Source organism: Macaca nemestrina, chromosome 18, assembly GCF_043159975.1.
Source record: "Macaca nemestrina isolate mMacNem1 chromosome 18, mMacNem.hap1, whole genome shotgun sequence".
In the NCBI taxonomy this organism is placed as follows: domain Eukaryota; kingdom Metazoa; phylum Chordata; class Mammalia; order Primates; family Cercopithecidae; genus Macaca; species Macaca nemestrina.
The window spans coordinates 71,615,257-71,642,291 of record NC_092142.1 but is presented as its reverse complement, the minus strand read 5'-3'; the positions used below and the strand labels follow the sequence as shown (position 1 = coordinate 71,642,291).

The 27,035-nt window shown below is 40.1% G+C and overlaps 1 protein-coding gene and 1 non-coding gene across 3 annotated transcripts in view; both read right to left on the bottom strand.

The window, feature by feature from the left end:
- Positions 1–27,035, bottom strand: part of LOC105491316 (adaptor related protein complex 1 subunit gamma 1) — a 91,062-nt gene that overhangs the window by 21,730 nt on the left and 42,297 nt on the right. For both annotated transcript variants that reach the window (XM_011757612.3, XM_071084878.1), the window contains exons 3-14: positions 25,496–25,620; positions 23,802–23,943; positions 21,755–21,851; positions 20,221–20,297; positions 16,337–16,432; positions 15,403–15,483; positions 15,114–15,212; positions 11,820–11,875; positions 9,133–9,246; positions 6,258–6,398; positions 3,607–3,661; positions 50–172 (exon numbers count right to left, since the gene is read on the bottom strand). In XM_011757612.3, coding sequence (XP_011755914.1) covers positions 50–172; positions 3,607–3,661; positions 6,258–6,398; positions 9,133–9,246; positions 11,820–11,875; positions 15,114–15,212; positions 15,403–15,483; positions 16,337–16,432; positions 20,221–20,297; positions 21,755–21,851; positions 23,802–23,943; positions 25,496–25,620 — 1,206 coding nt within the window. The remainder of the gene's footprint in view (positions 1–49; positions 173–3,606; positions 3,662–6,257; positions 6,399–9,132; positions 9,247–11,819; positions 11,876–15,113; positions 15,213–15,402; positions 15,484–16,336; positions 16,433–20,220; positions 20,298–21,754; positions 21,852–23,801; positions 23,944–25,495; positions 25,621–27,035) is intronic.
- On the bottom strand, positions 8,722–8,807 carry LOC112428320 (small nucleolar RNA SNORD71). The gene has a single exon (XR_003020355.1). It is a non-coding gene; the product is annotated as a small nucleolar RNA SNORD71 (small nucleolar RNA).

Genomic DNA, 27,035 nt, shown 5'->3' with positions numbered 1-27,035 from the left:
TTGAGAGTAAAATTATCCCTTAGCTAAAATAGCTGAATGAAGTACTTACTTGAGAATAATCACCAAGAATTGCTTTGTACAGGCGCTGGACAGTATAGGCATGCATCTCCACACTGTTAGTTATTAACTGGATTAAATTGGGGACTGCATCATCACGAACATAACTTCCTGCCTAAAAGGAAATGCAGACAATTACCCCTAGAAACACACAGCAGTGATGATAACAAGTATTAGCTATTATTATTACTGTGTGTTTCTTTTTTCTTTCTTTCTTTCTTTTTTTGAGACAGAGTCTCGCTCTGTCACCCAGGCTGGAGTACAAAAGCGCGATCTTGGCTCACTGCAACCTCCACCTCCCAGGTTCAAGTGATTCTCATGCCTCAGCCTCCCAAATAGCTGGGACTACAGGTGCACGCCACCATGCCTGGCTAATTTTTCTATTTTTAGTAGAGATGGGGTTTCACCATGTTGGTCAGGCTGGTCTCGAACTCCTGACCTCAGATGATCTACCTGCCTTGGCCTCCCAAAGTGCTGGGATTACAGGCGTGTGCCACTGTGCCCAGCTATTATTGTTGCTTTTAAAAGAAGAATTCTACAAAACACCCTCAAAGATAAATTTGGTTCCAATTCTCAGGTTCATAACAGCTCAAACTTCAAAGTCTTACTTAAATATGTTAAATTTTTAAATTTTATTTTTAAAAATTTTCTCTTTGTCCAAATTAAAAGCAAGGCTGGGCACAGTGGCTCACACCTGTAATCCCAGCACTTTGGGAGGCTGAAGCAAGAGGACTGCTTGAGGCCAGGAGTTTGACACAAGCCTGGGCCACACAACAAGACTCCATCACTACTACTACTACTACTACTACTACTACTACTACTACTACTACTACTACTAATGATCATGATGATGATGTAAAGGTTTAAAACTTTATCACCCAATCTTGGTCAATCTCCCATTCCTCAATAGAACAACAGATTTAATTTATAAGACTGAGACCAGTCCTAACCATGTGTATTTTGGAAAGGAAAAAACAAACAAACAAACAAAAAACAGCTAGGTGATCACGGTTTTATCAGACCACTACGGTTAAGAAACACAAAGAGGAAGAATTTTGGGAAAATGGTCAAAAGGAAAGGTGAGAAGCTAAAAAGCAGGTAATTTGCAGTATAGTTTATTTACATCCTTCCCTAAAGCAGAGTGCATTAAATACAAGAAAGCATCAGGGTGATCTAATGGGCATGTATAATAAGACTGCTTCATTCAACAGCAGCAGAATACACATTTTTCTCAAACTTAACAATGAACCAACAAAGACCACCTTCTGGGTCATAAAAAATATCTTAACAAATTTCAAAGAACATAAATCATACAAAATATGTTCTTAGACCACACAGAATTAAACTAGAAATCTGCAACACAAAGACAGCTGCAAAAATATGCCAAAATATTTGGAGATTAAAAGAACATACTTCTAAATAACACGAGTCAAAAACAACTTTATAAGAGAAAACTATAGGCCAATCTCTCTCATGAATATAGATATAAAAATAACAAAATATTGGCAAATCAAACCCAACAAATATATAAAAAAAATATACACTCTGACGATGTATCCCAGGTATGTAAGGCTGGTTAGGCATTCAAATATCAATGTAACCCAGCACATAACAGACTAAAGAAAACAAATCACATGATCATAATAAGAGAACACAAGTCAATTAGAAAAATAAAATCAGGGGCATATTAAAAAAGCTTTTGAATTCTTATAAACACTTTCCTTCAGGAGTGCCCATTTCTCCCTTCTTTTTTTTTTTTTTTTTTTTTTTTTGAGACGGAGTCTCGCTCTGTGGCCCAGGCTGGAGTGCAGTGGCCGGATCTCAGCTCACTGCAAGCTCCGCCTCCCGGGTTCATGCCATTCTCCTGCCTCAGCCTCCCGAGTAGCTGGGACTACAGGCGCCCGCCACCTCGCCCGGCTAGTTTTTTGTATTTTTTAGTAGAGACGGGGTTTCACCGTGTTAGCCAGGATGGTCTCTATCTCCTGACCTTGTGATCCGCCCGCCTCGGCCTCCCAAAGTGCTGGGATTACAGGCGTGAGCCACCGCGCCCGGCATAAGTCATAATTTCATATGTCAACAAATTTTCTCCTACTATAAACAAGATTAGGATGAATACTTTTACGTACACATTTTTGTGTACTTGTCCTATTATTTTTTCAGGCTAAAGTCCTAAAAATTGAATTAATTAATCAAAGGGTATAATTTAAGGTTTTTCCTACATACTACCAAACTGCACAGTAAAAAGATGGCATCATCCTACACTCCCATAAAGTGAAGAATACTGCCTGTTTCTCTATTTTCTAATACTGGGAATTAGATTAAAAATTATGAAATGTGAAAAAATGATACCTCACTTTTTCCCCAGTTGTTAATTTGCCTTTTTTTAAATTTTTTATTTATTTATTTACTTTTTTTTTTGAGACGGAGACTCGCTCTGTCACCCAGGCTGGAGTGCACTGGTGCGATCTCAGCTCACTGCAAGCTCCGCCTCCCGGGTTCACGCCATTCTCCTGCCTCAGCCTCCCGAGTAGCTGGGACTACAGGCACCCGCCACCACGCCCGGCTAGTTTTTTGTATTTTTAGTAGAGATGGGGTTTCACCGTGTTAGCCAGGATGGTCTCGATCTCCTGACCTCGTGATCCGCCCATCTCAGCCTCCCAAAGTGCTGGGATTACGGGCTTGAGCCACCGCGCCAGGCCTTATTTGCCTTTTAAATCTGTAGACTGTTCCCCTTTTTGTTATTCAAGTTTTTAATTTTAACATGGTTAAATTTGTGACTTTTCCTTTGCAGTATCTACTTGTAGTGACTTAATTAGATGGAAATGGTTTTTTCTTACATGTCACTGCACTTGCATTTTTACTCTTAAATACCTAATCCTTGCCTACTAATTGAATAATAAACACAGAAACCCCAAATTTCTGCAAGAATGCCAAAGAAAGGATCCCACCCAAAACAGGATTTCAAATCCTGAGTAACTTTAGCCATTCAAAACCCTGCAATGGCTTCCTAACATATTCAAAATAAAATGCAAGCTCCCATGAGGCCTACATAGTCTGGCCCCTGCTTATGTCTCTGACATCCTTCCTACCATTCTCTGCCTCTCTCACTTTACAGTTTTACTTGCCTTTCTGTTGCTCTCCAAGCAAGCCATGCTTGCTCCTACCTCGGGTCTTTGCACTTAGTGTTCCCTCTGTATGGTACACTATTCCTCAAGATCTCTGCATGGCTCGTACCTCATGTCTCTAAGGTCTCTACTCAAATGTTATGCCGTTATCTCCTCTGAGAGACCTCCCTGACTACTCTAATCTAAAACACTTGGCCAGTTGCCCTATATCCCACCTTATCCTGCCATCATTATATTCCTCCATGCTGCTTTAGGTTTTTCTTCATGGCATTTATTTTTAACTGACTTTAATGTTACCTATTTACTTGTGAATTTCTTACCTCCCTGACTAGAACATAAACCTCACGATAACAAAGGATTTGTATGCCACATTTATTAGTATATCCCAGCACTCTGTATGTGCTGTCTGAAAAAAAGTACTTACCGTTGTCAAAACACGCATAATTGTGTCTATATGCCATCGTTTGGAAGGTGCATACCTGAAAAAAACAATGGAAAGGGACAATTGGAACCAGCAAAATATACTGTTTTCAGTGACTAGAAAAACCTGCCCTAGCAGGGTGACTCACACCTGTGATCCCAGCATTTTGGGAGGCCGAGGTGGGAGATCGCTTGAGCTCAGGAGTTCGAGATGAGCCTGGGCAACATGGTGAAACTCTGTCTCACCAAAAAATACAAAAATTAGCTGGGTGTGGTGGTGGGTGCCGGTAGTTCAGCTACTCTGGGAGGCTGAGGTGGGAGGATTGCCTGTGCCTGGGAAGTTGAGGCTACAGTGAGCCAGCTCACTGTAGAAAAAAAGAAAGAAAGAAAGAAAAGAAAATCCTGTCCTACAGTCTTTTCTAGGTTCCCTGGATAAGTGAACATATGTGGAAACATTTCAACTTCAAATCTAGCAACAAATGCCATTTTAGAGAGTGATAAAATGGTATACAGTCAACTGACTTCAGTGGCTCATGCCTATAATCCCAGTACTTTGGGAGGCCAAGGAGGAAGGAGTGCTTGAGGCTAGGAGTTCCAGACAAACCTGGGCAACACAGCAAGACCCCATCTCTACAAAATAAAAATTAAAAAATTAGTGGCACATGATGATTTGCGCCTATAGTCCCAGCTACTCAGGAGGCTGAGGCAGAAGGATGGCTTAAGCCCAGAAGTCCAGGCTGCAGTAAGGTATGACTGGCCCACTGCCCTCCAGCATGGCTTACAGAGCAAGACCCCATTTCTAAAATTAAAAAAAAAAAAGAGAAAAAAAAAGAGAGTATGTAGTCAAACTCAGATGTTTCCCATAAGATCGCAATAAGAGTTGCTAAGCTGAGAAATGAGATTTGTTTTCAGTTTCAGAGAAAATGATCATTCAGTCAGGGCAGGAGAGGATAAAGAACAAAGAAAAAAACGAACTGTTTTCAGACCAAGACAACAACATTAGAACTAAAAACTTGTTTCCTTAAATTCAGAGTGGAAAGAAGAGAAAGAATAGCTTTACTACTAAAATCATAAGGTACTTCCTCAAAATTCTGCATAGAGCAGCAATTCAGATGTTGTAACTTTTCTATTCCCTTTATTAAAACAGCACTATAGGCCAGGTGTGGTGGCTGACGCTTATAATCCTAGCACTTTGGGAGGCTGAGGCAGGCAGATCGCCTGAGTCCAGGAGTTCGAGACCAGCCTGGACAACATAGTGAAACCCCATCTCTACAAAAAAAAAACCAAAAAAACAAAAAAACAGAAATTAGCAGGGTGTGGTGGCGTACACCTGTAGTCCCAGCTACCTGGGGGGCTGAGGCAGGAGGATCCCCTGAACCTGGCGAGGTCAAGGTTGAAGCGAGCTGGGAGACTGTGCCACTGCACTCCAGCCTAGGTGACAAAGTGAGACCCTGTCTCAAAAAAAAATACCAAAACAAATAAACCAAAACAAATAAACCAAAACAAAACAAAAAACAGCATCAGAGATGAGAGGTTAAAGAACAGAAAAATGAGAAGATTTCATAAAAGTGTACAATTTTTTTGGTCTCAGCTGAGAGCTTGAAATAAATGTTATGTGTTTTGTTTTTGTTTTTTTTTTTTTTTTTTGAGATGGAGTCTCACGCTGTTGCCCAGGCTGGAGTGCAGTGGCGCGATCTCGGCTCACTGCAAGCTCCGCCTCCCGGGTTCCCGCCATTCTCCTGCCTCAGCCTCCTGAGTAGCTGGGACTACAGGCGCCCGCCACCGCGCCCGGCTAATTTTTTGTATTTTTAGTAGAGACAGGGTTTCACTGTGGTCTCGATCTCCTGACCTTGTGATCTGCCCGCCTCGGCCTCCCAAAGTGCTGGGATTACAGGCTTGAGCCACCGCGCCCGGCCAATGTTATGTGTTTTAAACATATTTACAGTCGTTTCCCCATTTTTTGTTGTTGTTGTTGGTTTTGGTTTTTTTTTTTTTTTTTTTTTTTTTGAGACGGAGTCTCGCTCTGTCGCCCAAGCTGGAGTGCAGTGGCGGGATCTCAGCTCACTGCAAGCTCCGCCGCCCAAGTTTACGCCATTCTCCTGCCTCAGCCTCCCGAGTAGCTGGGACTACAGGCGCCCGCCACCTCGCCCGGCTAGTTTTTTGTATTTTTTAGTAGAGACGGGGTTTCACCGTGTTAGCCAGGATGGTCTTGATCTCCTGACCTCGTGATCCGCCCGTCTCGGCCTCCCAAAGTGCTGGGATTACAGGCTTGAGCCACCGCGCCCGGCCTTGTTTTGTTTTTGAGATGGAGTCTTGCTCTGTCACCTAGGCTGGAGTGCAGTGGCATAATCTCGGCTCACTGCAACCTCTGCCTCCCAGGTTCAAGTGATTCTCTTGCCTCAGCCTCCTGGGAAGCTGGGACTACAGGCGCGCGCCACCAGGCCCAACAAATGTTCATATTTTTAATGGAGACAGCATTTCACCACGTTGGCCAGGCTGGTCTCAAACTCCTGACTTCGTGATCCGCCTGCCTCGGCCTCCCAAACTGCTGACCACAGGTGTGTGCCACCGCACCCAGCCCCCTCCCCATGTTTTAAAGACACTTCCAAAAGTTCCAAGCAGACTTTACCAATAAAGGTAAAAATTAAATCTTACTTTTCTGCAGCAAGAAAGATTCCAGATGCACAGTCTGCTTTAAATTCTGGCTCACAGGAATCCAGAAAATAAAGTAATTCTTTCATCATGCCTCGGATATTATTCCCATTTACCAGGGCAAAACTCAATTCCATTGCACGCCTTGCAGAAGGGAAAAATTAAAAACAGTTACAAAATTTATAGTGGAAATGAAACAAAGACCCAGGTATGCACTCTGTGAACACCAAGCACTGCCAGATGTGCTAACGTCCTTGCACAATCTTGTGATCCCAATCTTTGCACACAAAATAACCAAGGAGATGTATTTTTATGTAATCAAAGTTAGTTTTGATATTTTGAATCTTCATGCAATATTTTTCCTCAAAAGTCCCTATGAAATACCAAGGAGATGTATTTTTATGTAATCAAAGTTAGTTTTGATATTTTGAATCTTCATGCAATATTTTTCCTCAAAAGTCCCTATGAGATATACCACTAAACTCCAAACATGCAGTTTGGGTTCAACAGGCTGTTCTACAAATGTGGAAGTTAGAATACCTAAGAGTCTCAAAAAGAGGGGCAACAAATGTATTACCCAATAATAATACCTATCTGCCTCATTCCTTAAAAATGTGACATGTGAAGTCACCATATTTTACTTTTATTACACCCTACTCTGTCCAAAGATGATGTAACATAGTTTCTATCAAAAGGTATGCAGAAATTCAGACGAAAAACTGAATTCAAGGCCGAGCACAGTGGCTCACACCTGTTTTCTCACCACTTTGGGAGGCCAAGGTGGGCGAATCACCTGAGGTCAGGAGCTTGAGACCAGCATGGCCAAAATGGTGAAACCACTTATGTACTAAAAATACAAAAATTAGCCAGGCATGGTGGTGGGTGCCTGTAGTCCCAGCTACTAGGGAGGCCGAGGTAGGAGAACTGCTTGAACCCGGAATACAGAGATTGCAGTGAGGCAAGGGACTCCAGCCTGGGCAACAGAGCGAGACTCTGTCTCAAAAAAAAAAAAAAAAAAATTTCAAAGGGAAAATGAGGGCCATGAGAAGGAAAAAAAATGGCATGTGCTATGAGGACAAATAAGAGTTTCTGTAACTGCCTATTCAAAGTTGGCCATGAAGTGAAAAATAGGAATGTTTAACATGTAAAAGTTGTAAGGTTACTATATGCATCTTTCCATACTTGGTCAATAATATCAAACACTGTATGTACACTGACTTTCAAAAGTAACAACTTAGGCTGGGCACAGTGGCTCGCGCCTGTAATCCCAGCACTTTGGGAGGCCAAGGCGGGCAGATCACCTGAGGTCAGGAGTTCAAGACCAACCTGGCCAACATGGCAAAACCCCGTCTCTACTAAAAATATAAAAATTAGCTGGGTGTGGTGGCAGGCGCCTGTAATTCCAGGTACTTAAGAGGCTGAGACAGGAGAATCGCTTGAACTCAGAAGACGGAAGTTGCCGTGAGCCAAGTTCGCGCCACCACACTCCAGCCTGAGCAACAGACCAAGACTCCGTCTCCAAAAAAAATAAAAAATTAACAAGTAGCGGATACTTTCATCTTAGCTAAGCTAACATATAAGTAGCAAAAATTCAATCCTTAGATATAATAACTTATAGGGTGCTTATGTAATTTACATATATTAATTCAATTTATCCTGCATAACCCTATGAAGTGGTTGCCCTTCTATCTGCATTTTACTTATGAGGCAATTGAGGCACTGAAAGTTTAAGTAATTTGACCTAGTCTATCAAAGGCAGAGTCAGAATATGAAATGAGGCAGTCTGGCTCCAGAGTCTAAGCTCTTACTGTTATATATCCTGTCAAAGAGACACAGGTTTCACTTCTTTTGAAATTCACAACCCAGTAATGAGCTAGAGAGAAACAACACAAAAAGAGTCAGAAGGGTACTATCTATTCCCAGGACTGCCCCTTACAAGGATTAAGGTTTAGGTTAAGTCATTTGATCCCTGTGGGACTGAATTTTAACTAACCTGTTAATTAGGGATAGAAGTAGTTGCTTAGGCTCTCTCATTGGCTTGCTCTGAGAACCCACTGAGAGGGTACTTAAAAAATCTTTTGCAAAGTGCTACATAAAAGTTGGTGTTATTAAGTTTAGGTCTTATCTATAGATTGCTCAAGTACTTAGCACCTTTAATTTGTACCTGTTCTGTGTAAATCAAAGGAACTCAGCATCAATAAATGTTTGTTGACTGAATGGTTTCAGAGATCGCTTTAAATATACTTTGTTCTAGATTTGAACATACAACCAAAAGTTCAGAGGCCAACTTTAGCTAGGTTCTACAAACACCTAGAGTTCTAAGAAGAGATCCAGTAGAATTGCTCCATTAAGGGAAGGGATTTATGCTTTTTGAGAGTGCTATCTGCTGCCTAACAGTCATTTCAGGATACACTGTTCTAAGAAACACGCTGCCTTCAGGATCCTGGGGGGTAAGTACTGTGAAAAACGTGTGCTGTCAGCAGTTTGAGTGTCAGCATTGTGATAAGACACTTAGCCGATGGATCACTCCGTACTTTCATCCTCCAACACACAAAGCACAGTACCTCCCTTAGGTAAACTCTTGCCAAGATACTCTGTGCCTGTTATACTTATCAAAGAGCCAAGGACAACTTCAGTGTGCACTTAAGTATTCTTATTGGCCTCCTTAATAACCTAAACTTCTCCCTGCCAATCCTTTCTAAAAAAGGATTCACTCAGCAGAGTCCATCTATGAACACAATGACTAAATACACAAATGTCAACACTCTTGCTCTGAAAACTATTACAAAGTATCACATGGCAGGGGCACAGAACTATCAATAATCTGTCACTCAATTTACCAAAAGCACTAGACTGAGAAAGGCTCTCAGTTTGTTACCGTTTTATTGAGACATCCAAATCTTTAAGACAGTCCACAATTGTGCTTCTGTGCCTCTGTACTGCATTATGATCTGTCTGTACAGTCTTCAACAAAGATGTCAGAGCCACGTATCTAGATGAAACAGTTGCAAAATAACAGAGTTAAAATGTAAAATTCGGGATAGTTTTTCTCTGTTTAAATAATAGAAAGACGTCTAATGGATAAGAGAAAGCACACATTTTTAAATATTTAAAAGAAAGTTAGTGAGCATAAAAGTAACATTTCAAAGGTATAAGCGATACCATAATCTAAAATAACGGCAACCAGGAGAAGCTCTGGATTTTAGATTTGCATTCATGGTCAAGTCCATTTAAACTTCTAAAAGTAGGCTGGGCATGGTGGTTCACACCCGTAATCCCAGCACTGTGGGAGGCCAAGGCGGGCGGATACCTGAGGTCAGGAGTTCAAGACCAGCCTGGCCAACATGGTGAAACCCTATCTCTACTAAAAATATAAAAATTAGCCGGGCACATGGGTGTCAGGTGCCTGTAGTCCCAGCTACTTGGGGGGCTGAGGCATGAGAATTGCTTGAACATGGGAGGCTGAGGTTGCAGTGGGCTGAGATCACGCCATTGCACCCCAGCCTGGGCGACAGAGCAAGACTCTGTCTCAAAAAAAATAAAATTGGGGCTGGGCGCAGTGGCTCAAGCCTATAATCCCAGCACTTTGGGAGGCTAAGGCAGGCGGATCACGAGGTCAGGAGATTAGGACCACCCTAGCTAACACGGTGAAATCCCGTCTCTACTAAAAATACAAAAAATTAGCCGGGCGTGGTGGCATGCGCCTGTAGTCCCAGCTACTCAGCAGGCAGAGCTTGCAGTGAGCCGAGATCATGCCACTGCACGATCTAAGTGAGCCTAAGCAACAGAGCGAGATTCTGTCTCAAAAAAAAAATAAATTAAATTAAATTAAATCTAAAATAAATAGAAGTGATTGACTCAATTCTTTTAAAGTTTTCCAAATAGTAAAACAAAGAGAGCATATAATATGCCTTTTAAGGCTGCCTTTGCCCCATAATGCAATTTTAATTTTACCATTTGAGTTTTCTCTGCTTTTATCATACTGGTACCAAAACTGCCTCTATAAAAATTTGAGTTTAAAATCCACGTGTTTAACTTAGTATGTCAAGGTTTAAAATTTTACTCATGTATTTATTTTTTAATAGAGATGGAGTCCCCCGCTATGTTGCCCAGGCTGGTCTCAAACTCTTGGGCTCAAGCGTTCCTACCACCTTAGCCTACCAAAGTGCTACTTAGTATTACAGGTGTGAGCCACCGCGCCTGGCAATCCAAGTGTTCTTTAGAAGGAGAAGATAATTCAGGATGCCACAATAATTATTTCCACATCTTTTTTTTTTTTTTTTTTGAAACAGGGTCTCAGCCAGGTGCAGTGGCTCACTGCCTGTAATCCCAGCACTTCAGGAGGACGAGGCAGGTGGATTACCTGAGGTTAGGAGTTAGAGACCAGCCCAGCCAACATGGTGAAACCCCGTCTCTACTAAAAATACAAAAAACTAGCGGGACGTGGTGACGTGCGCCTGTAAACCCAGCTACTTGGGAGACTGAGACAAAAGAATTACTTGAACTCGGGGGGCGGAGGTTGCAGTGAGCCAAGATTGCGCCACTGCACTCCAGCCTGGGCAACAAGAGCAAAACTCTGTCTCAAGAGAGAAAAAAAAAAAAAACAAAAACAGGGTCTCATTCTGTCACCTAGACTGGAATGCAGTGCCATGATCACGGCTCACTGCAGCTTCAACCTCCTGGGTTCAGGTGATCCTCCCACCTCAGCCTCCAGAGTAGCTGGGACTACAGGTGCACACCACCAAGCCACCTGGCTCATTTTTGTATTTTTCTGTAGAGATAGGGTTTGCCATCTTGCCCAGGCTGGTCTCGAACTCATGGGCTCATGATCTACCCATCTCTGCCTCCCAAAGTGTTGGCATTACAGGTGTGAGCTACTGCACCTAGCTGCCACATCTTTTCATGTTTAATATAAGAAAAACTTCTCCTGATTAGAAAAACAGGTAAGCAGGAATACGTACTACATACAGGAAAATACCAAAATAAAAGATAATACTGATCAATTCATTTACCTAAAAAACTAGCTAAAACTAGCTGGAGTTCACAAAGACATTCCAGATTTGCTACCTGAAATGTTACATTTTTCTTAATTTAGAGGAGGGGTCAGTCAACAAACTATAGCCTACCTGTAAAATCCAGCTGTCTGCTGTTTTTGTATATCAAAATATTTTTTTCATACTAGTTCCTAAGTTTGATGTAAATCAATTTTATTCAACACAGCCACACTCATCATTGACATATTGTCTATGGCTAATTTCATGCTAAGGGGCAGAGGTAAGTAGTTACCAAAGACTCCATGGCCCATAAAGTCTAAAATACTTACCATCTGACCCTTTACAGAAAAATTCTGCTGACTCCCGATTTACAGAACAAATAGGACTATATGCCATGAGACAAATCCTCAAGTCTTTACAAAACAGTAGTGTTAAGACCAGAAAAACATAAAAATTCTGAGCTATAAGTTCTAGATATGTGACTCAATACATGTGTAATCTTGAGCAAAATCACTCTTAAAATACTGGGCTTACAATACCCAAGATAAAAGACATATTTCAGTTGACTTACCTAATATTCTTGTCATTGTTCAATAAGAAACGACCCAGGATATTTATGGCTAGGACCTAAAGAGAAATAGCATAGGTCAAAATTTAGGAAAATTAAAGTTTTATATTGTTTCCTGTGTTTAAAGGATAACTTTCTGGCCTCTGGTGCTTCACAGACTGCTAGTCAACCAAAAAAAAAAAAAAAAAAAAAAAAACCAAACTGGAGCCGGGCATGGCGGCTCACGCCTGTAATCCCAGAACTCTGGGAGGCCGAGGCCGGTAGATCACAAGGTGAGGAGTTCAAGACCAGCCTGACCAACATGGTGAAACCCTGTCTCTACTAAAAATACAAAAATTAGCTGGGCATGGTGGTGTATGCTTGTAATCCCAGCTACTCAGGAGGCTGAGGCAGGAGAATCACTTGAACCCGGCAGGCGGAGGTTGCAGTGAGCCAAGATTGTACCACTGTACTCCAGCCAGGGCAACAGAGCAAGACTCCGTCTCAAAAAAAAAAAAAAGGAAAAAATCCAAAGGCAAACTCTTAAAATCATACACTAAAGGTAAGTGCTGGAAGGTCATTTTAATGTTTTGACAGTGTTTTGTTAGTGGAAGAATAATTATTAGTACAGCCTCTTTAGAGGGAAATCTGGAAATACCTATATTTAAAGTGAAAGTATATTCTCTGTTTTATCAATTTCACTTTTAGGAATTGATCTGACAAACAACTGTACATGTAGACAAAAGTCTACTGTGGCACTACTGATAACTGCAAATGATAGGAGATACCCTAAAACTCCGTTAATAGCAAATTTGCTAATTATACTATGGCACACCCATGCAATGGAATGTCATGCAGCCATTAAGACAGAATGCATTCTGACACATGGTTCAACCTTGAAGACATTATGTTAAATAATACGCTTATCAAAAGGATAAAAACTGTATGATTCCACTTATATGAGGTACTGTGATATGATGAAATATATACTTGGTTTTTGTCCCTGTTTCCTGGCATACAAATCCTAAATCCCTTGGAATTTCCTGTGTGACAGCATCTTTAGTTCTAATGATATGACTCTCAATGGGGTCCTAAGATAGCCTCAGAATGGAGACTAGTTGCCAGGGGAACAACCATGATATTAAAAGGTTGGAACTTTCAGTCCCATCCCCCGACCTTGGGGAGGGGAGAGATGCTGAAGGTTAAACTGATCACCGATGATTTAATCAATCATGCCTGCATAATGAGGCCTCCAAGAATCTGAAATGGACAGGGTTCAGAGGAGCTTCCAGATAGCTGAATATGTGGAGCTTCCTGGAGGGCGGCACATCTGGAGAGGGTATGGAAGCTTCCAACCCCTTCCCACATGCCTTGCCCTATATATCTCTTCCATCTGGCTGTTCATCTATATCCTTTATAACAAACCAACAAGCATAAGTGAAGTGTTTCCCTGAGTTCTGTGAGCCACTCTAGCAAACTAACTAAACCTGAGGAGGGGGTTGTGGGAACCCTGACTTACAGCTGGTTGGTCAGAAGCACAGGTCACAACCTGAGCTTGGGAGTGGCATCTGAAGTTGGGGTGGGGGGGTCAGTCTTGTGGGACTGAGCCCTCCAACTGTAGGATGTGATACCTTTTTTTTTTTTTTTTGAGACGGAGTCGCGCTCTGTTGCCCAGTGGAGTGCAGTGGCGCGATCTTTGCTCACTGTAATCTCCGCCTCCCAGGTTCATGCCATTCTCCTGCCTCAGCCTCTCTAGTAGCTGGCACCTGCCACCACGCCCGGCTAATTTTTTTGTATTTTTTTTTTTTTAGTAGAGACGGGGTTTCACTGTGTTAGCAAGGATGGTCTCAATCTCCTGAACTTGTGATCCACTCTCCTCAGCCTCCCAAAGTGTTGGGATTACGGGCCCGCACCCAGCGGGATGTGACACCTTATCTCCAGGGAGACAAGTGTCAGAATTGAATTCAATTAGAGGATACCCAGCTGGTATCCACCAGAAAACCGCCTGATGTATAGGGAAATAGCCCCAACACATATGGTGTCAGAAGTGAAATGTTGGAGCTGGACATGATGGCTCACATTACTCGGGAGGTTGAGGTGGGAGGATTGCTTGAGGCCAGGAGTTCAAGATCAGCCTGAACAACCGAGAGAGACCCTGTCCCTAAAACAAAACAAAAAAGAAGTGAAGTGTTGAATGACTCTGTGAGGGTAGACAGTAAAGAGTAGAAAAAACATTTTGGGTTTTTTCCTTATATTTCTTCAGAGGTACCTGAGAGTAGTCAAATTCATAGACAGAAGTAGAATGGTGGTTGCCAGGGACTAGAGGTAGTTATAGCATGGAGAGTTATTGTTTAATGGATATAAACTTTAAGGCAAAAAAGTTCTGGAGATAAACTATAGCACTGGTTACACAACAAGATGAGTGTACTAACTGTTCACTTAAAAATGCTGAAAATGGTAAATTTTGTGTTATATATATTTTATCACAATTAAGAAAAAAAGAACAAGACTTATCTCTATACATGAATTTGGAACTGGCTCCAAGATAATGTTAGGTGAACAAAGTACGGTGCAGAACAATATATATGCTATGTTACCATTCTGTTTGAAAGGTGGGGAGAGGAAAAGGACTTAACCTAAATTACTTTGGTTATCTGACTAGATACTATAATGCTAAAGACAAAAAGAACTGTACACAAATATTATACTCTAGTACATTTGTTTTTTACAAGGCTATGGGCTAACAGTTCTAATATTAATAAATGACAAAATGAACAAATTCATGAAGGAGAAGGGACAACTCCTCTCTATAGAAGAATTCCAATTATTTAATAAGAAAAAAAATGAGGGAAATGGAAAATTTGTCATTAGAATACCATCTTAATAATTGTTGTGGGCAAGATTCTCTGGTGGATACTAAAACTGATAGGTAAAAATCTGAGGATAGGATGTTTACATAGTCTCAAAATATCTGCCAAAATATTTTTCATTACAAAGGAAAAAATAATGACTTTACAGTGGAAAGACCCAGCAGATACCATCTCAACCAAATGATCAAGGTTAACATCAACAATGATAAGACAAATATATTCACTATACTGCTACATCTAAGATCTCCCAAAGTTTATTATAATCAATGTTAAGCCTTCAGCGGGAAGGAATGGTATTTCAGATACCAAAAATCAAGCATTCCACATTTTGCATCATTCTTTCTTAAAGTTGAGTTCCAAATGGAATACAACTCTGAAGTACTCCAGTCCAAGTCAACCATTCTAAATGAAACATTTAGGGGGGAAGAAAAGATTTAAAACGACTTACTCGCAATCCACTTTCTGACTTAATATCCATGATAGTCAAAACCGTTTCATAAAGAATAGCATTTCCTACATTTTTACTAGTCTCAGTATTAGTGGCAACCTGAAAAGACATATTGAGGGCAGTACGTAAGTGATAAAAACAATGCTTCCAAAAAATATCCACAGGTAACAAGAGGCATTTTGTAATTACAGCTATGAATGAGGAAACACAAATAAAAACTGCTCCATATAACCATAATCATTCTACTCCCTGCGAAACTAAAATAAATATTTAAGTTTGGTCTACTCACCTGTGCTAATATATCATTCATAGCTTCACTTGAATCATCATCATTTCGTCCTAAAATTCTTAATAACCGCAAAATGCGTACCTAATGTGCAAAATATGAGAGGTGTCAACAAATTATGTCTCACACAAAGAAATCTCATCTTGGTATGAAATTCAAATGACTAAATGAAGTCTTAGAACTTCATTTGGAACCATTTATTCATATCAGAAATGGTCAAAAATCAAACAGAAGAATTGAAAACATTTCTTTAGAGAAGCTATAAATGCTTCTACATCTAATAAAGTTATTATAAGACAACCCACACTTCAGTACTCCACAGCTAAAGGATACTACCACATACTACCACCTGCAGAGCTATAGTAAATAATTATAGTAATTATAATTATTTACTATAATTATAGTAATACTATAGTATTTTTTACTATAGTAAAAAATAGTAAATGATTTTGACTATTAAAACTGTAATTTTAAGTGGGACACAGTGGCTCTTGCCTGTAATCCCAGTACCTTGAGAGGCTGAGGTGGACAGGTTGCGTGAGTCCAGGAGTTTGAGACCAGCCTGGGCAACATGGCAAAACCCTGTCTCTACGAAATATACAAAATGAGCCAAGCACGGTGGCGAGCACCTGAAATCCCAGTTACTTGGGAGGATCACTTGACCCTGGGAGGTCAAGGCTGCAGTGAGGCAAGATTGTGCCACTGCACTCCAGCCTAAGTGACAGAGCAAGACCTTGTCTCAAAAAAAAAAAAAAAACAACAAACTTGTAATTGTATCCTCATAATCTAATACAGAATTGTGTCACTATTCATTAATATAATTAATCAATTAACTACCAAATTTCTACTCAACACAAACTTTAAGAGGAAGGAAATGGTCTACTTAAAAGATATTAAATTCATATAACATTTATTTAAAACATTCTTTCAACCTCACCTGCAAAAAGGGGTCACTGATACCAGAAACATCATGTTCTGGTGAATATCCGGACATGATGAGGTTCTTTAAAATACGAACTAATTGGGGCACAAGCTGCAGAGAAAGATGCATCAAAAAACAGTGAATATTGAAGAATGTCTCATGAATAAGCAGGTCCTTTGGTTTAGAAAAAGGGTGTAAGGGTCCGAGTCCCAGCAAATTCTAGTGATTTAATATACTAGCATACTGTAGATGTTTGATAAACTTAGGAGTAAATTAGGCCAATATTCAAGAAGAAGTATGTATTTTATCTGGATAAAACCAAACCAGACTTTTTTATGCCAGAGTTATATGTGAAGATATTACAAATAATACTGGGTCAGAAAGCCTATGGGAACCAGGTAAAACAGATGCCTGTGGGGCCTACTGCATTTCTACTTCTGCAGAACTTGACATGCCTAGGTGGCAAAAACATGTTCAGTTTTCATCCATTCAAACATTTGCATATAACATGTCATCACAACAAAATACAACTGGTGATCTTATTAACATTATAGCTTTAGAACATACAACCTCAAATAGAGAAAAAAAACTCTTCTCTTAAGATAGAAGAGTTATACCCTTTTCCAACAAACAACAGGGAATACCAAAGCTGACAACAGTAATACGGTAATCAAATGGAAAAGACACATGAAAAAATTACATCTTTCATCTTAAGAGATATCAAGGCCATGAATAATTTCCTCTTCCTATTCTTAACTCATATGATACAATTTTTTTAAATTTCAGGACTTATTTACATATACAGCTTTGTGGTCTGTTTTCTTATCTTTTCAATGAGACTATACATTCCTTATAACCAGGAATTTCCTTCCTGTCCTTCCTTTACTTTATCCATTAAGAGTCCTAACACATTGTAAAGGCAATTTTACTGTCAAGCCGAAGATGTTTTAAATATTGGCACTCATTTCATTTCTGTTGATCAATTACTTGATATTAAAACAAAAGGTTTGCCACAACAGGAACTTTTTACGTTTCCAACTAAAAACTCAATTTTTAGCTATATAAACAACTTTAATGACCAAAAATTAAGTTAAAAAGTGTGCAAAGTGAACTGCATTGCATCTCTTTTGCAGGCAATTTTAGCTACAACTCTGCTGCAACTCAATTATTTTTTCTCACTGTAGTTAGACTCTGTCCCTTCCCTACTCCTCAAGCCTAAAAGAGGATCAAGACTGAGATGAAAAGCCAAGCTATATCCAACACATGCACTCAAAGCATTCAAAACATTAAGGCCACTTCTAAATACAAGAAAACACAGTATGTATGAATTTAAATAAGGTGAGCCATAACAGTTCGGAATTAATTCTTATAAGTCACCTAAACAAAGTCTAATTTGGACAACTCCAAATAAGACAAATCTAAGCCATGGAGATCTGTAAATTCATTACATCTGTCAACTATGGGCAAAATTATATTAGAGATAGTAATATACCTTTTAAAACCACTTTAAATCAATATTTTTATAATAAAATGAAGACCAAGTAGTTACCAAGATTATTTTGCACACTTCCCAATGGTCTGCTTTTTTGTACTACATATAACCCAAGTTATTTTTTATCTGGTTTATTTCTTGGAAAAGTCATTTTTCCTTGGGCTACTAAATTCAGAAATTGTTTTATCCACTGCCAAAAGGCCAGCACATCACATAAGATTACCCTGGGACACAGAGCACAAATGTCTGAATGTTCAGCATACAATTCTTGGAACCCAGTTTCATTTTTCAGACAAAAATGCAAGTTATTAAAACTGACGACAGGACAAACAAAATAAGATGACATAGGGAAAGGCTGCAGCCATGAAAATCAGTTGGTGCCCACTACTCTACCTCAAAATCCTTTTAATATTTCAAAACTTCTATGTAAGAGTAAGTACAGGTAAGGGAGAAATAAAAGCTCTAAGTCTGAACTGAAAGCTCAGCAGTACACAGAGAGCTTTTTAAAGTATGAGGTTACCCACATACTGTTCTAAAATATCTACTTCAAAAAGCAGTAGCATTTTGTGTCAAAGCTCCAGACTGATCTGGAATTGCCATCACCAAAGTCACTGGAAAACTGCTCAAAGTTTCTCAAGTAAAGATAAAGAAAAGGCAGAGAAGAAGGTTTACAATTCAGGAAAGGCTGCAACTGAAATCCAAGGCTGACTTTGGAGTCAGGAGTTTAAGTGACAAAACAAAAACTAGACTAGGAAGTTAGCCAAAAATGCTAGAACAATAACTCACAGTATTAAGCACAGCTTCAGCATTAGTATATTTTAAAAGCCACATTTGTGGATGGATACACAAAAGCTACTAAGGACCTAATGCCAGCATGCACCATCTAAAAGAGGGTTAATTCTTACCTTTTCATTCTAACATACAGCAGGATTCCAAACAGACAACAGGAACAAAACATACAAAGCAAGCATTAGGGACAGATACGGGTCTCATACTATATTACAATAATTTAATCAAGACATGAACATCTAAGGGAAAAAAAGCCAAAAAAGAACTCCTGTTAGAGCCTTACTAGATCTAAAGTACAAAGCGAGTCCTATTTATGGAATGACCAGCATCCTATAAAAGAAGTTCAATGCATGTAACTACCCAAACAACAGTCTTCCTCTGAGTGCTCCTTACTACTGTCTTCTAAAATTAAGTGGAGAAATAGAAATGTCCACTTTAAAATACTAGTTAAAAAAAAAAAAAATAGGCCGGGCGCAGTGGCTCACGCCTGTAATCCCAGCACTTTGGGAGGCTGAGGCGGGTGGATCACCTGAGGTCAAGAGTTCGAAACCAGCCTGGCTAACATGGTGAAACCCCATCTCTACTAAAAATACGAAACAAAATTAGCTGCGCGTGATGGTGGGCACCTGTAGTCCCAGCTACTCGGGAGGCTGAGGGAGGAGAATCACTTGAACCCAGGAGGCAGAGGTTGCAGTGAGCCGAGATTGCACCACTGCACCCCAGCCTGGGTGACGCAGCGAGAGACTGCCTCAAAAAAAAAAAAAAAAAAGAGGGAGAGAGAGAAGGGGGTACTTAAGATAGCCAGGACTTCCATCACAGGAGTCAATGGCCTAAAATGAACAGTAGGGGAAAAGCAATAAAAAAACTTTTAGTTTTAACCTTAAAAAAATAGAAAAGAAACTCCTGTCTTTTAAAAAAAAAAAAAAAAAAAAAAAAAAAAAAAAAAAAAAAAAAAAACAGGCCAGGAGCAGTGGCTCACACCTGTAATCCCAGCACTTTAGGAGGCTGAGGCGGGCTGATCACCTGAGGTCAGGAGTTCAACACCAGCCTGGCCAACATGGTGAAACCCCGTCTCTCCTAAAAATACAAAAATTAGATGGGCATGGTGGCGCATGCCTGTAATCTCAGCTACACGGGAGGCTGAGACAGGAGAATCGCTTGAACCCAGGAGGCGGAGGGTGCAGTGAGCCGAGATAGTGCCACTGTACTCCAGCCTGGGCAGTAAGAGCAAAACTCCGTCTCAAAAAAACAAAAACAAAAACAAAAACACACACACACACACACACACACACACACAAAACTCCTAGTTTTAATTTGACCTCAGATTATGTTTCCTGACTCAAAATGTGAAAACAGCAGATAAAACACGTGAGATTCGTGTGTCTGCCAACAATGAGAGAAAACTTCTATCCTGAAAAGAAAAACACAATACTAGTGCCAGCTCTTACTTATATGCCTAAATCTGGCTTCCAGCCCAACTGCACAGCAGGGCTAGTTAAAACCCTTATTCAGATCCATAGCTTGCTTTCAAAAAAATAAATAAGTAAGAAAATCATGTACTTTTCAGGAAAATCATTTTTCAATCAAGAAAGGCTTAGGCATAGAGAATGGCACCTACCTTTCTGAAATGCGCAAGCATGTCTGGGCTTCGCTCACACATTTCTGTGAGGAGGACTACAGATGTGTGGAGGACACCTGAAAGAAAAGATCAAAGGAAAACTAAAAATGAGGCCTATTATTCAATTTTATAGAACAGGGCTTTGAGTTCCTGAAGGTCAATTCCAAAAGGATAGTTGCTACTTTTGCTTTTTAATCCCCTAAAGAATCTAAGCATTGAAGTGAATACAAAGGAGGAACTTAATAGATGCCTGATTTAAAACTGGCCAAGTCAGTAAAATCCAAATGTTTTCAATAATTATGTGACCAAAATAATTATTAAAAAGTGACGACCAATACATGTGTCTCTCCATCTGAGAATATCCATAAAAACATACAATGTAAGCTAGGTATCATCTGTTCTATACTTAATCAGCTATTATCTGAGTTCTAACAGATAATTCAAGAGGCAAAAATCTTAGTAAGATTTTAAATTTCCAGATAAAACGTATCAAAACTCTGAGATTAACTGTGGATGACAAAGTAAATTTACTTGCTCCAGAGTCAGTAAAAACAATCTCACAATGCTTTTCTTTTCACTAAGTAATAAATATGTGCTCTAAGTAATTCAGTTGTTCAATAAGTATATTTGGAGCATTCTGGGCACAGCACTGAATTTGTCAAATTAAATATACCACACAATTTTTTCTCTGAGCATTTAAGACACACGAATTTTCTCTATTCAAAAACTTCTTTCACTGACTTCAAATAAGAATAAAATGTTTGGGAAAAGAACAGCCACATTCCATTTAACTCCTCTGTTTTATATAAAGATTCTGAGTACCTAATACAAGCTTCCGTCAGAAATAACCCAAAAGAATTTTCACAATTTTTGAGTCAGGCAGGGTCTGGCTCTGTAGCCCAGGCTAGAGGGCAGTGGTACAATCTTGGCTCACTGCAACTTCTGCCTCCCAGGCACAAGCCATCCTCACACTTCAGCCTCCTAAGTAGCTGGGACCACAGGCATGTGCCACCACATCCAGCTAATTTTCATATTTTTTGCAGAGATGGGTTCTGACTTTGTTGCCCAGGCTGGTCCTGAACTCAAGTGATCTGCCCACCTTGGCCTCCCAAACTGCTGGGATTATAGGCATGACTACTACGCCCAGACGCACAAATCTTACACTCCTACCACATGATAATGAAATTTTTTCTTTTACTGTAAAATAGGCAAGAAATCAAAGGATTTTACACATGAAAATTATGGGTAGGCTCATTTGTATATTACACTAGATATTAATAACTTAATATTTTTAATATAGTAAAAGCGGACCAGAGATGAAAGATAAGTTTACTATGAAAGAATCAATCTCTAATATAAAACTAGGATATGTGAGTAGAAAGGTTTGTCAGACCAGACCTTCCTGGAAAAGTGTCTAAGGCACAGCAGAAAGGTGACTCCACTGTACTGAGAGACACAGGACTAACACAGCCTCAAGCCTTTTCTCTTTCCCTTTCTCCCTCAGTACTTCATGAATGCATCCAAATTACATTACCATGGTTCTTCTCATTCAATAAATTTTTTGTTGCTGGTAAAAACATCTCCATAAGTTCAGGAACTTTCCTGATGACATGAACAGCACATAGTGCTGCCTATAAAAAAAACAATAAAAGAACAAAAGGTTTATTTCAATTATGCCAGGGCAACCAATCTTACAAAAAAACCACCAACACAAAAATCTCACCAACTTGTTCATCCACTAGAAAAATAAAGAAGAGGTTAGATATTAGATTTACGGCTGGTCACGGTGATGGCCCACTCCTATAATTCCAGCACTTTGGGAGCCCAAGGCAGGAGAATCACTTGAGCCCAGGAGTTTAAGAACAGCCTGGGCAACACATTAAGAACCTGCCTCTATTTAAAAAAAAATTAAGAGGAGGCCAGGCGTGGTGGCTCACACCTGTAATCCCAGCACTTTGGGAGGCCGGGGCGGGCGGATCACAAGGTAAAGGAGATGGAGACCATCCTGCCTGACACGGTGAAACCCCATCTCTACTAAAAATAAAATTAAAAATACTTGCTGGGCATGGTGGCATGTACCTGTACTCCAGCTGCTGGGGAGGCTGAAGCAGGAGAATGGCGTGAACCCAGGAGGCGGAGCTTGCAGTGAGCCGAGATCGCGCCACTGCACTGCAGCCTGGGCAACAGAGCAAGACTCCGTCTCAAAAAAAAAAAAAAAAAAAAAAAATTAAGAGGAGAGAAAAGTATTTATTAACTGGTTGGGGATTTCCAGTTTATACTATTATATTAAAGAGATCTTCTGGCTCACCTCTCCCTTTTGCCTAGACAAGTAGGCAAAAATTTTCTACATTAGACTATGTATGATTAATATGAATTTATCAAACAAGTTAAACATAACTTATGTGGAGTTTTGAGGAAGTAAAAATAGGTAAGGATCTCAATCTGTGATAATCATACCTCTGAGTGAGATGACTAACAGGCTAAAAAACATTACACAACTGAAAGATATATACTGTAAATGCTATAAATCTACTGTTATGTTTAATAATATCTATGTGGCCCTCAAATGACTCTGCTGACATCAAGAAAATCATGTGAAAAATACTTAGTCTCTACTAAAGATGGTCTTACTAGCTTGTTCACTGGAAAATAAAAGTACATTTAAACACTGATTTTGCATATTCCGCAAAGTAACTATAACTACTAAATGTTTGAGTCAAATACCATAAAAGTTAGATGTATTAACAAAAAAAATTTCTACTAATTCCACCCATGTTATATTTGGGAGGAAAAATATTTTTTTTTCTAACCTGAAGGTACGTTTCATTTTAATATGATAATGAGTTTTCTGAACAAGAGTAACTCACATATTCTTTAAGAAAAAGGACCAGCTTACAAATTAAAAAAAATAATTTAACTTTGTTTGCAGCCATCATTAACTGCATATCATCCTGGGAAATGGTTTGGCCCTTTCAATGCCTCTTTCCCACACCATTAATAGAGAGGCACAGTAAATGCCAAACGGATCACAGTTTATGTTCATTTCTTGGACTTCTAAATTCCATACACTTCATTTTCAAAGGTTGTAGGGTTCAAGCAATTTTTAAAAACTCAATAAAATGTTTATATCAACAAATAAAATCAGATAGAAGAATAATTCTCTTCTATTACTAATTCATTCGGAAAGTGGGTTCTACATCACTCCCTAATAATTATCTAGGTACCAATGGAACTGCCCTTCCAGAGATACAAAGGCACTAATACAAAGATATGGGCACTAATTATTAGGACAAAAGTAAATTCATAAAAATCTGTTCATAATCACCTTGTTGTAATACTGTTTAGAATCAGATAACTTAGGAATTTGGTATGCCACCTAAGATATATCCAGTGACATTTGTTTGTTTATAAATCATTTCCTTAAAAAAAGAGGAATTAAGGTTAATATAAAATCATGTAAAATAAATTTACTGCACAGAAAAAATGACATTATCATCAGATCTTTCAAAAATTAGTAATCTGCCTTCTGATCTCCATAATACTCCCTAATCCAAACAGACATTTGGTTCATTAAGAGTTACCTTTTTTCTTAAGTAAGAGTTGGAGGTTTTCAGGAGCTTCTCTACCTCTCCTGCAAGATCTCTGCACATCTCTGAGGAGCCCATGCAGCCGAGGGTACAAAGTGCTAACCCCTGGACGAATTGCGTGCTATGATTAAGATCACTGCAAAAGAAAAGAAGAAGGTAGGAACAAGCATGTTCTGCCTGGTGCTCCCCAAGAAGCAGCTTCACAATTTCAAACTAGTGCAGAATAACTCAAGATTTCTCCAATCAACAAAAACAATTAATAAAATTATTTATTGCAGAAAATGTTTATCCCAACTTTATTACATATTATCAATACAGTAAACAGACTGACCAGGCTTACAAGCCAAAGTTTTCAGGTACCAAAGCAGTAGAAGTTGAAAAACATATTATCTACTGGATGTCAAAGACACACACTTTAGAAAACTCAGCAAACGCCGGGCGCGGTGGCTCACGCCTGTAATCCCAGCACTTTGGGAGGCCGAGGCAGGTGGATCACAAGGTCAGGAGATCGAGACCATGGTGAAACCCCGTCTCTACTAAAAATAGAAAAAATTAGCCGGGCGCGGTGGCGGGCGCCTGTAGTCCCAGCTACTCAGGAGGCTGAGGCAGGAGAATGGCGTGAACCCGGGAGGCGGAGCTTGCAGTGAGCCGAGATTGCGCCACTGCACTCCAGCCTGGGCGACAGACCGAGACTCTGTCTCAAAAAAAAAAAGAAAACTCAGCAAACTTGGTGGGTGGTTGGGGAGAGCTCACACCTATAATCCTAGCACTTTGGGAGGCCAAGGCAGGCGGACAACCTGAAGTCAAGAGTTCGAGACCAGCCTGGCCAACATGGTGAAACCTCATCTCCACTAAAACTGTAAAAACTGGCTAAGCGTGGTGGCGGGCACCTATAATCCCAACTACTCGGGAGGCTGAGTAGCTACCCAGGTTCAAGAGATTCTTCTGCCTCAGCCTCCCGAGTAGCTGGGACTACAGGAGCGTGCCACTATGTCCAGTTAGTTTTGTATTTTGTATTTTTAGTAGAGACAGGGTTTCACCACATTGGCCAGGCTGGTCTTGAACTCCTGACCTCGTGATCTGCCCGTCTCGGCCTCCCAAAGTGCTAGGATTACAGGCATGAGCCACCGCACCCAGCCTCCTACACAAATTTTAACCCTTTGCTTAACCTCTTTACGTATAAACTACTGAACTAAGAGCAATTCAAATATACTCTGGAAAGTAAATATAAACTCAGTAAATAGAAGTTCTTGATATTATATTACAAAAAAGACTTAAAAGACCAAGTAGGTGAGGCACAGTGGCCCAAGCCTGTAATCCTAGTACTTTGGGAAGCCGAGGCGGGTGGATAATCTGAGGTGAGGAGTTCAAGACCAGCCTGGCCAACATGGCAAAACCCCGTCTCTACTAAAAATACAAAAATTAGCCAAGCGTGGTGGCAGGCACCTATAATCCCAGCTACTCAGGAGGCTGAGGCAGGAGAATCACTTCCCGGGTCGGGGCGGGGAGCGGGAGAGGGTGGTGGCAGCAGAGGAGGATGCAGTGAGCCAAGATCACACCACTTCACTCCAGCCTGGGTAAGCCACTTCACTCCAGCCTGGGCAAAAGAGCGAGACTCCATCTCAAAGAAAATACAAAAAAGAACAAAGTATTTAATAGTTGTTAGAAGAAAGAAAAGTAAGACTTACTTCTTGATACAGTTGGTCATGAGAAGATGGACATCTTGTCTTTCATCTAACAGCAGCATTGCCCCTAAATAGCCAATGCGTTTGTCTGTAAATTTTTGAGAGGCAATAAGCTTGAGGCACTCCAACTGCAAAAAAGGAGAAAAAAAAAAAAAAAGAAATTAAAAACTTGTTACCATAATCCAGAAAAGCAATGTTTTTAACCCAGAGTCCCCAGTTGGCTAAAGTACAAACGTGTTTCATCAAACTACCTAACTCTTTTCTTTTTTTTGAGATGGAGTTTCACTCTGGTTGCCCAGGCTGGAGTGCAATGGCATGATCTCAGCTCACTGCAACCTCAGCCTCCCAGGTTCAAGCCATTCTCCTGCCTCAGCCTCCCGAGTAGCCGGGATTACAGGAATTAGCCACCACACCTGGCTAATTTTTCTATGTTTAGCAGAGACAGGGTTTCACCATGTTGGTCAGGCTGGTCTCGAACACCTGAGCTCTGCTGATCCACCTGCCTCGGCCTCCCAAAGTGCCGGGATTACAGCCATGAGCCACCATGCCTGCGCCTGGCTTTTTCTTTTTCTTTTTTTTTTTTTTTTTTTTGAGACAGGGTTTTGCTCTTGTAGCCCAGGCTAGAGTGCAATGGTGCGATCCCAGTTCACTGCAACCTCCACCTCCTGGGTTCAAGCGATTCTCCTGCCTCAGCCTCCCAAGTAGCTGGGACTACACGCCTTCACCACCACACCCAGGTAATTTTTCTTTTTGTATTTTTAGAACAGACAGGGTTTCAACATGTTGGCCAGGCTGGTCACGAACTGCTGACCACAGATGATCCGCCCGCCTCAGCCTCCCAAAGTGCTGGGATTACAGGCATGAGCCACCATGCCTGGCCAAACTACCTACATCTTTTTAGAAGGCAAAGATTTAAGACCTTTGCATATCTTAATAGAAATCAAGTTCAAAAACAGATCATTTTAGCAAAGCCCCATGATACTTGCCATTCAAATAATCTCTCAGTTTTACATTAGTTTTGCAGATTCACACAAACATAAACTAGAAGTATTATAATAAGAGATTAACAAATCAAATTCTTAATCTCCAAGTTACATTAAATGAGCACCTAGCGTGTGTTTAAGGTATGGTTCCATTTTGGGAATTAAAAAACTTAATAACTGGAAATACACCAACCCATTCTAACCATAAGGAATGTATAATTAATTTTAAAAAAGAGAGGCAATAACTAAGTTTAATATAATGTGGAAAGTATGTGAATCAAGTACATTTAGAGCTTGATCCAAGTACTATGGGAGAGGGCAAGGGTTTAGGAATCTAATCCAGAAAAAACAAAAAACAGGAAAACTCAGTAGTGGAATTAAGCTAAAATGATTTACATGATTTCTTCTTTACATCATTGATAGAAATAGCTTCTTATGGCTTAAGAGTTCTTGTAAATTAGTTTGTCCCTCTACCTGGCCTTTCTTGAAACACCTTCAAAATCACTGACATACTTTATCACTCCATCTTGACAAACATGGAAAAGGCCAAAACATTACCT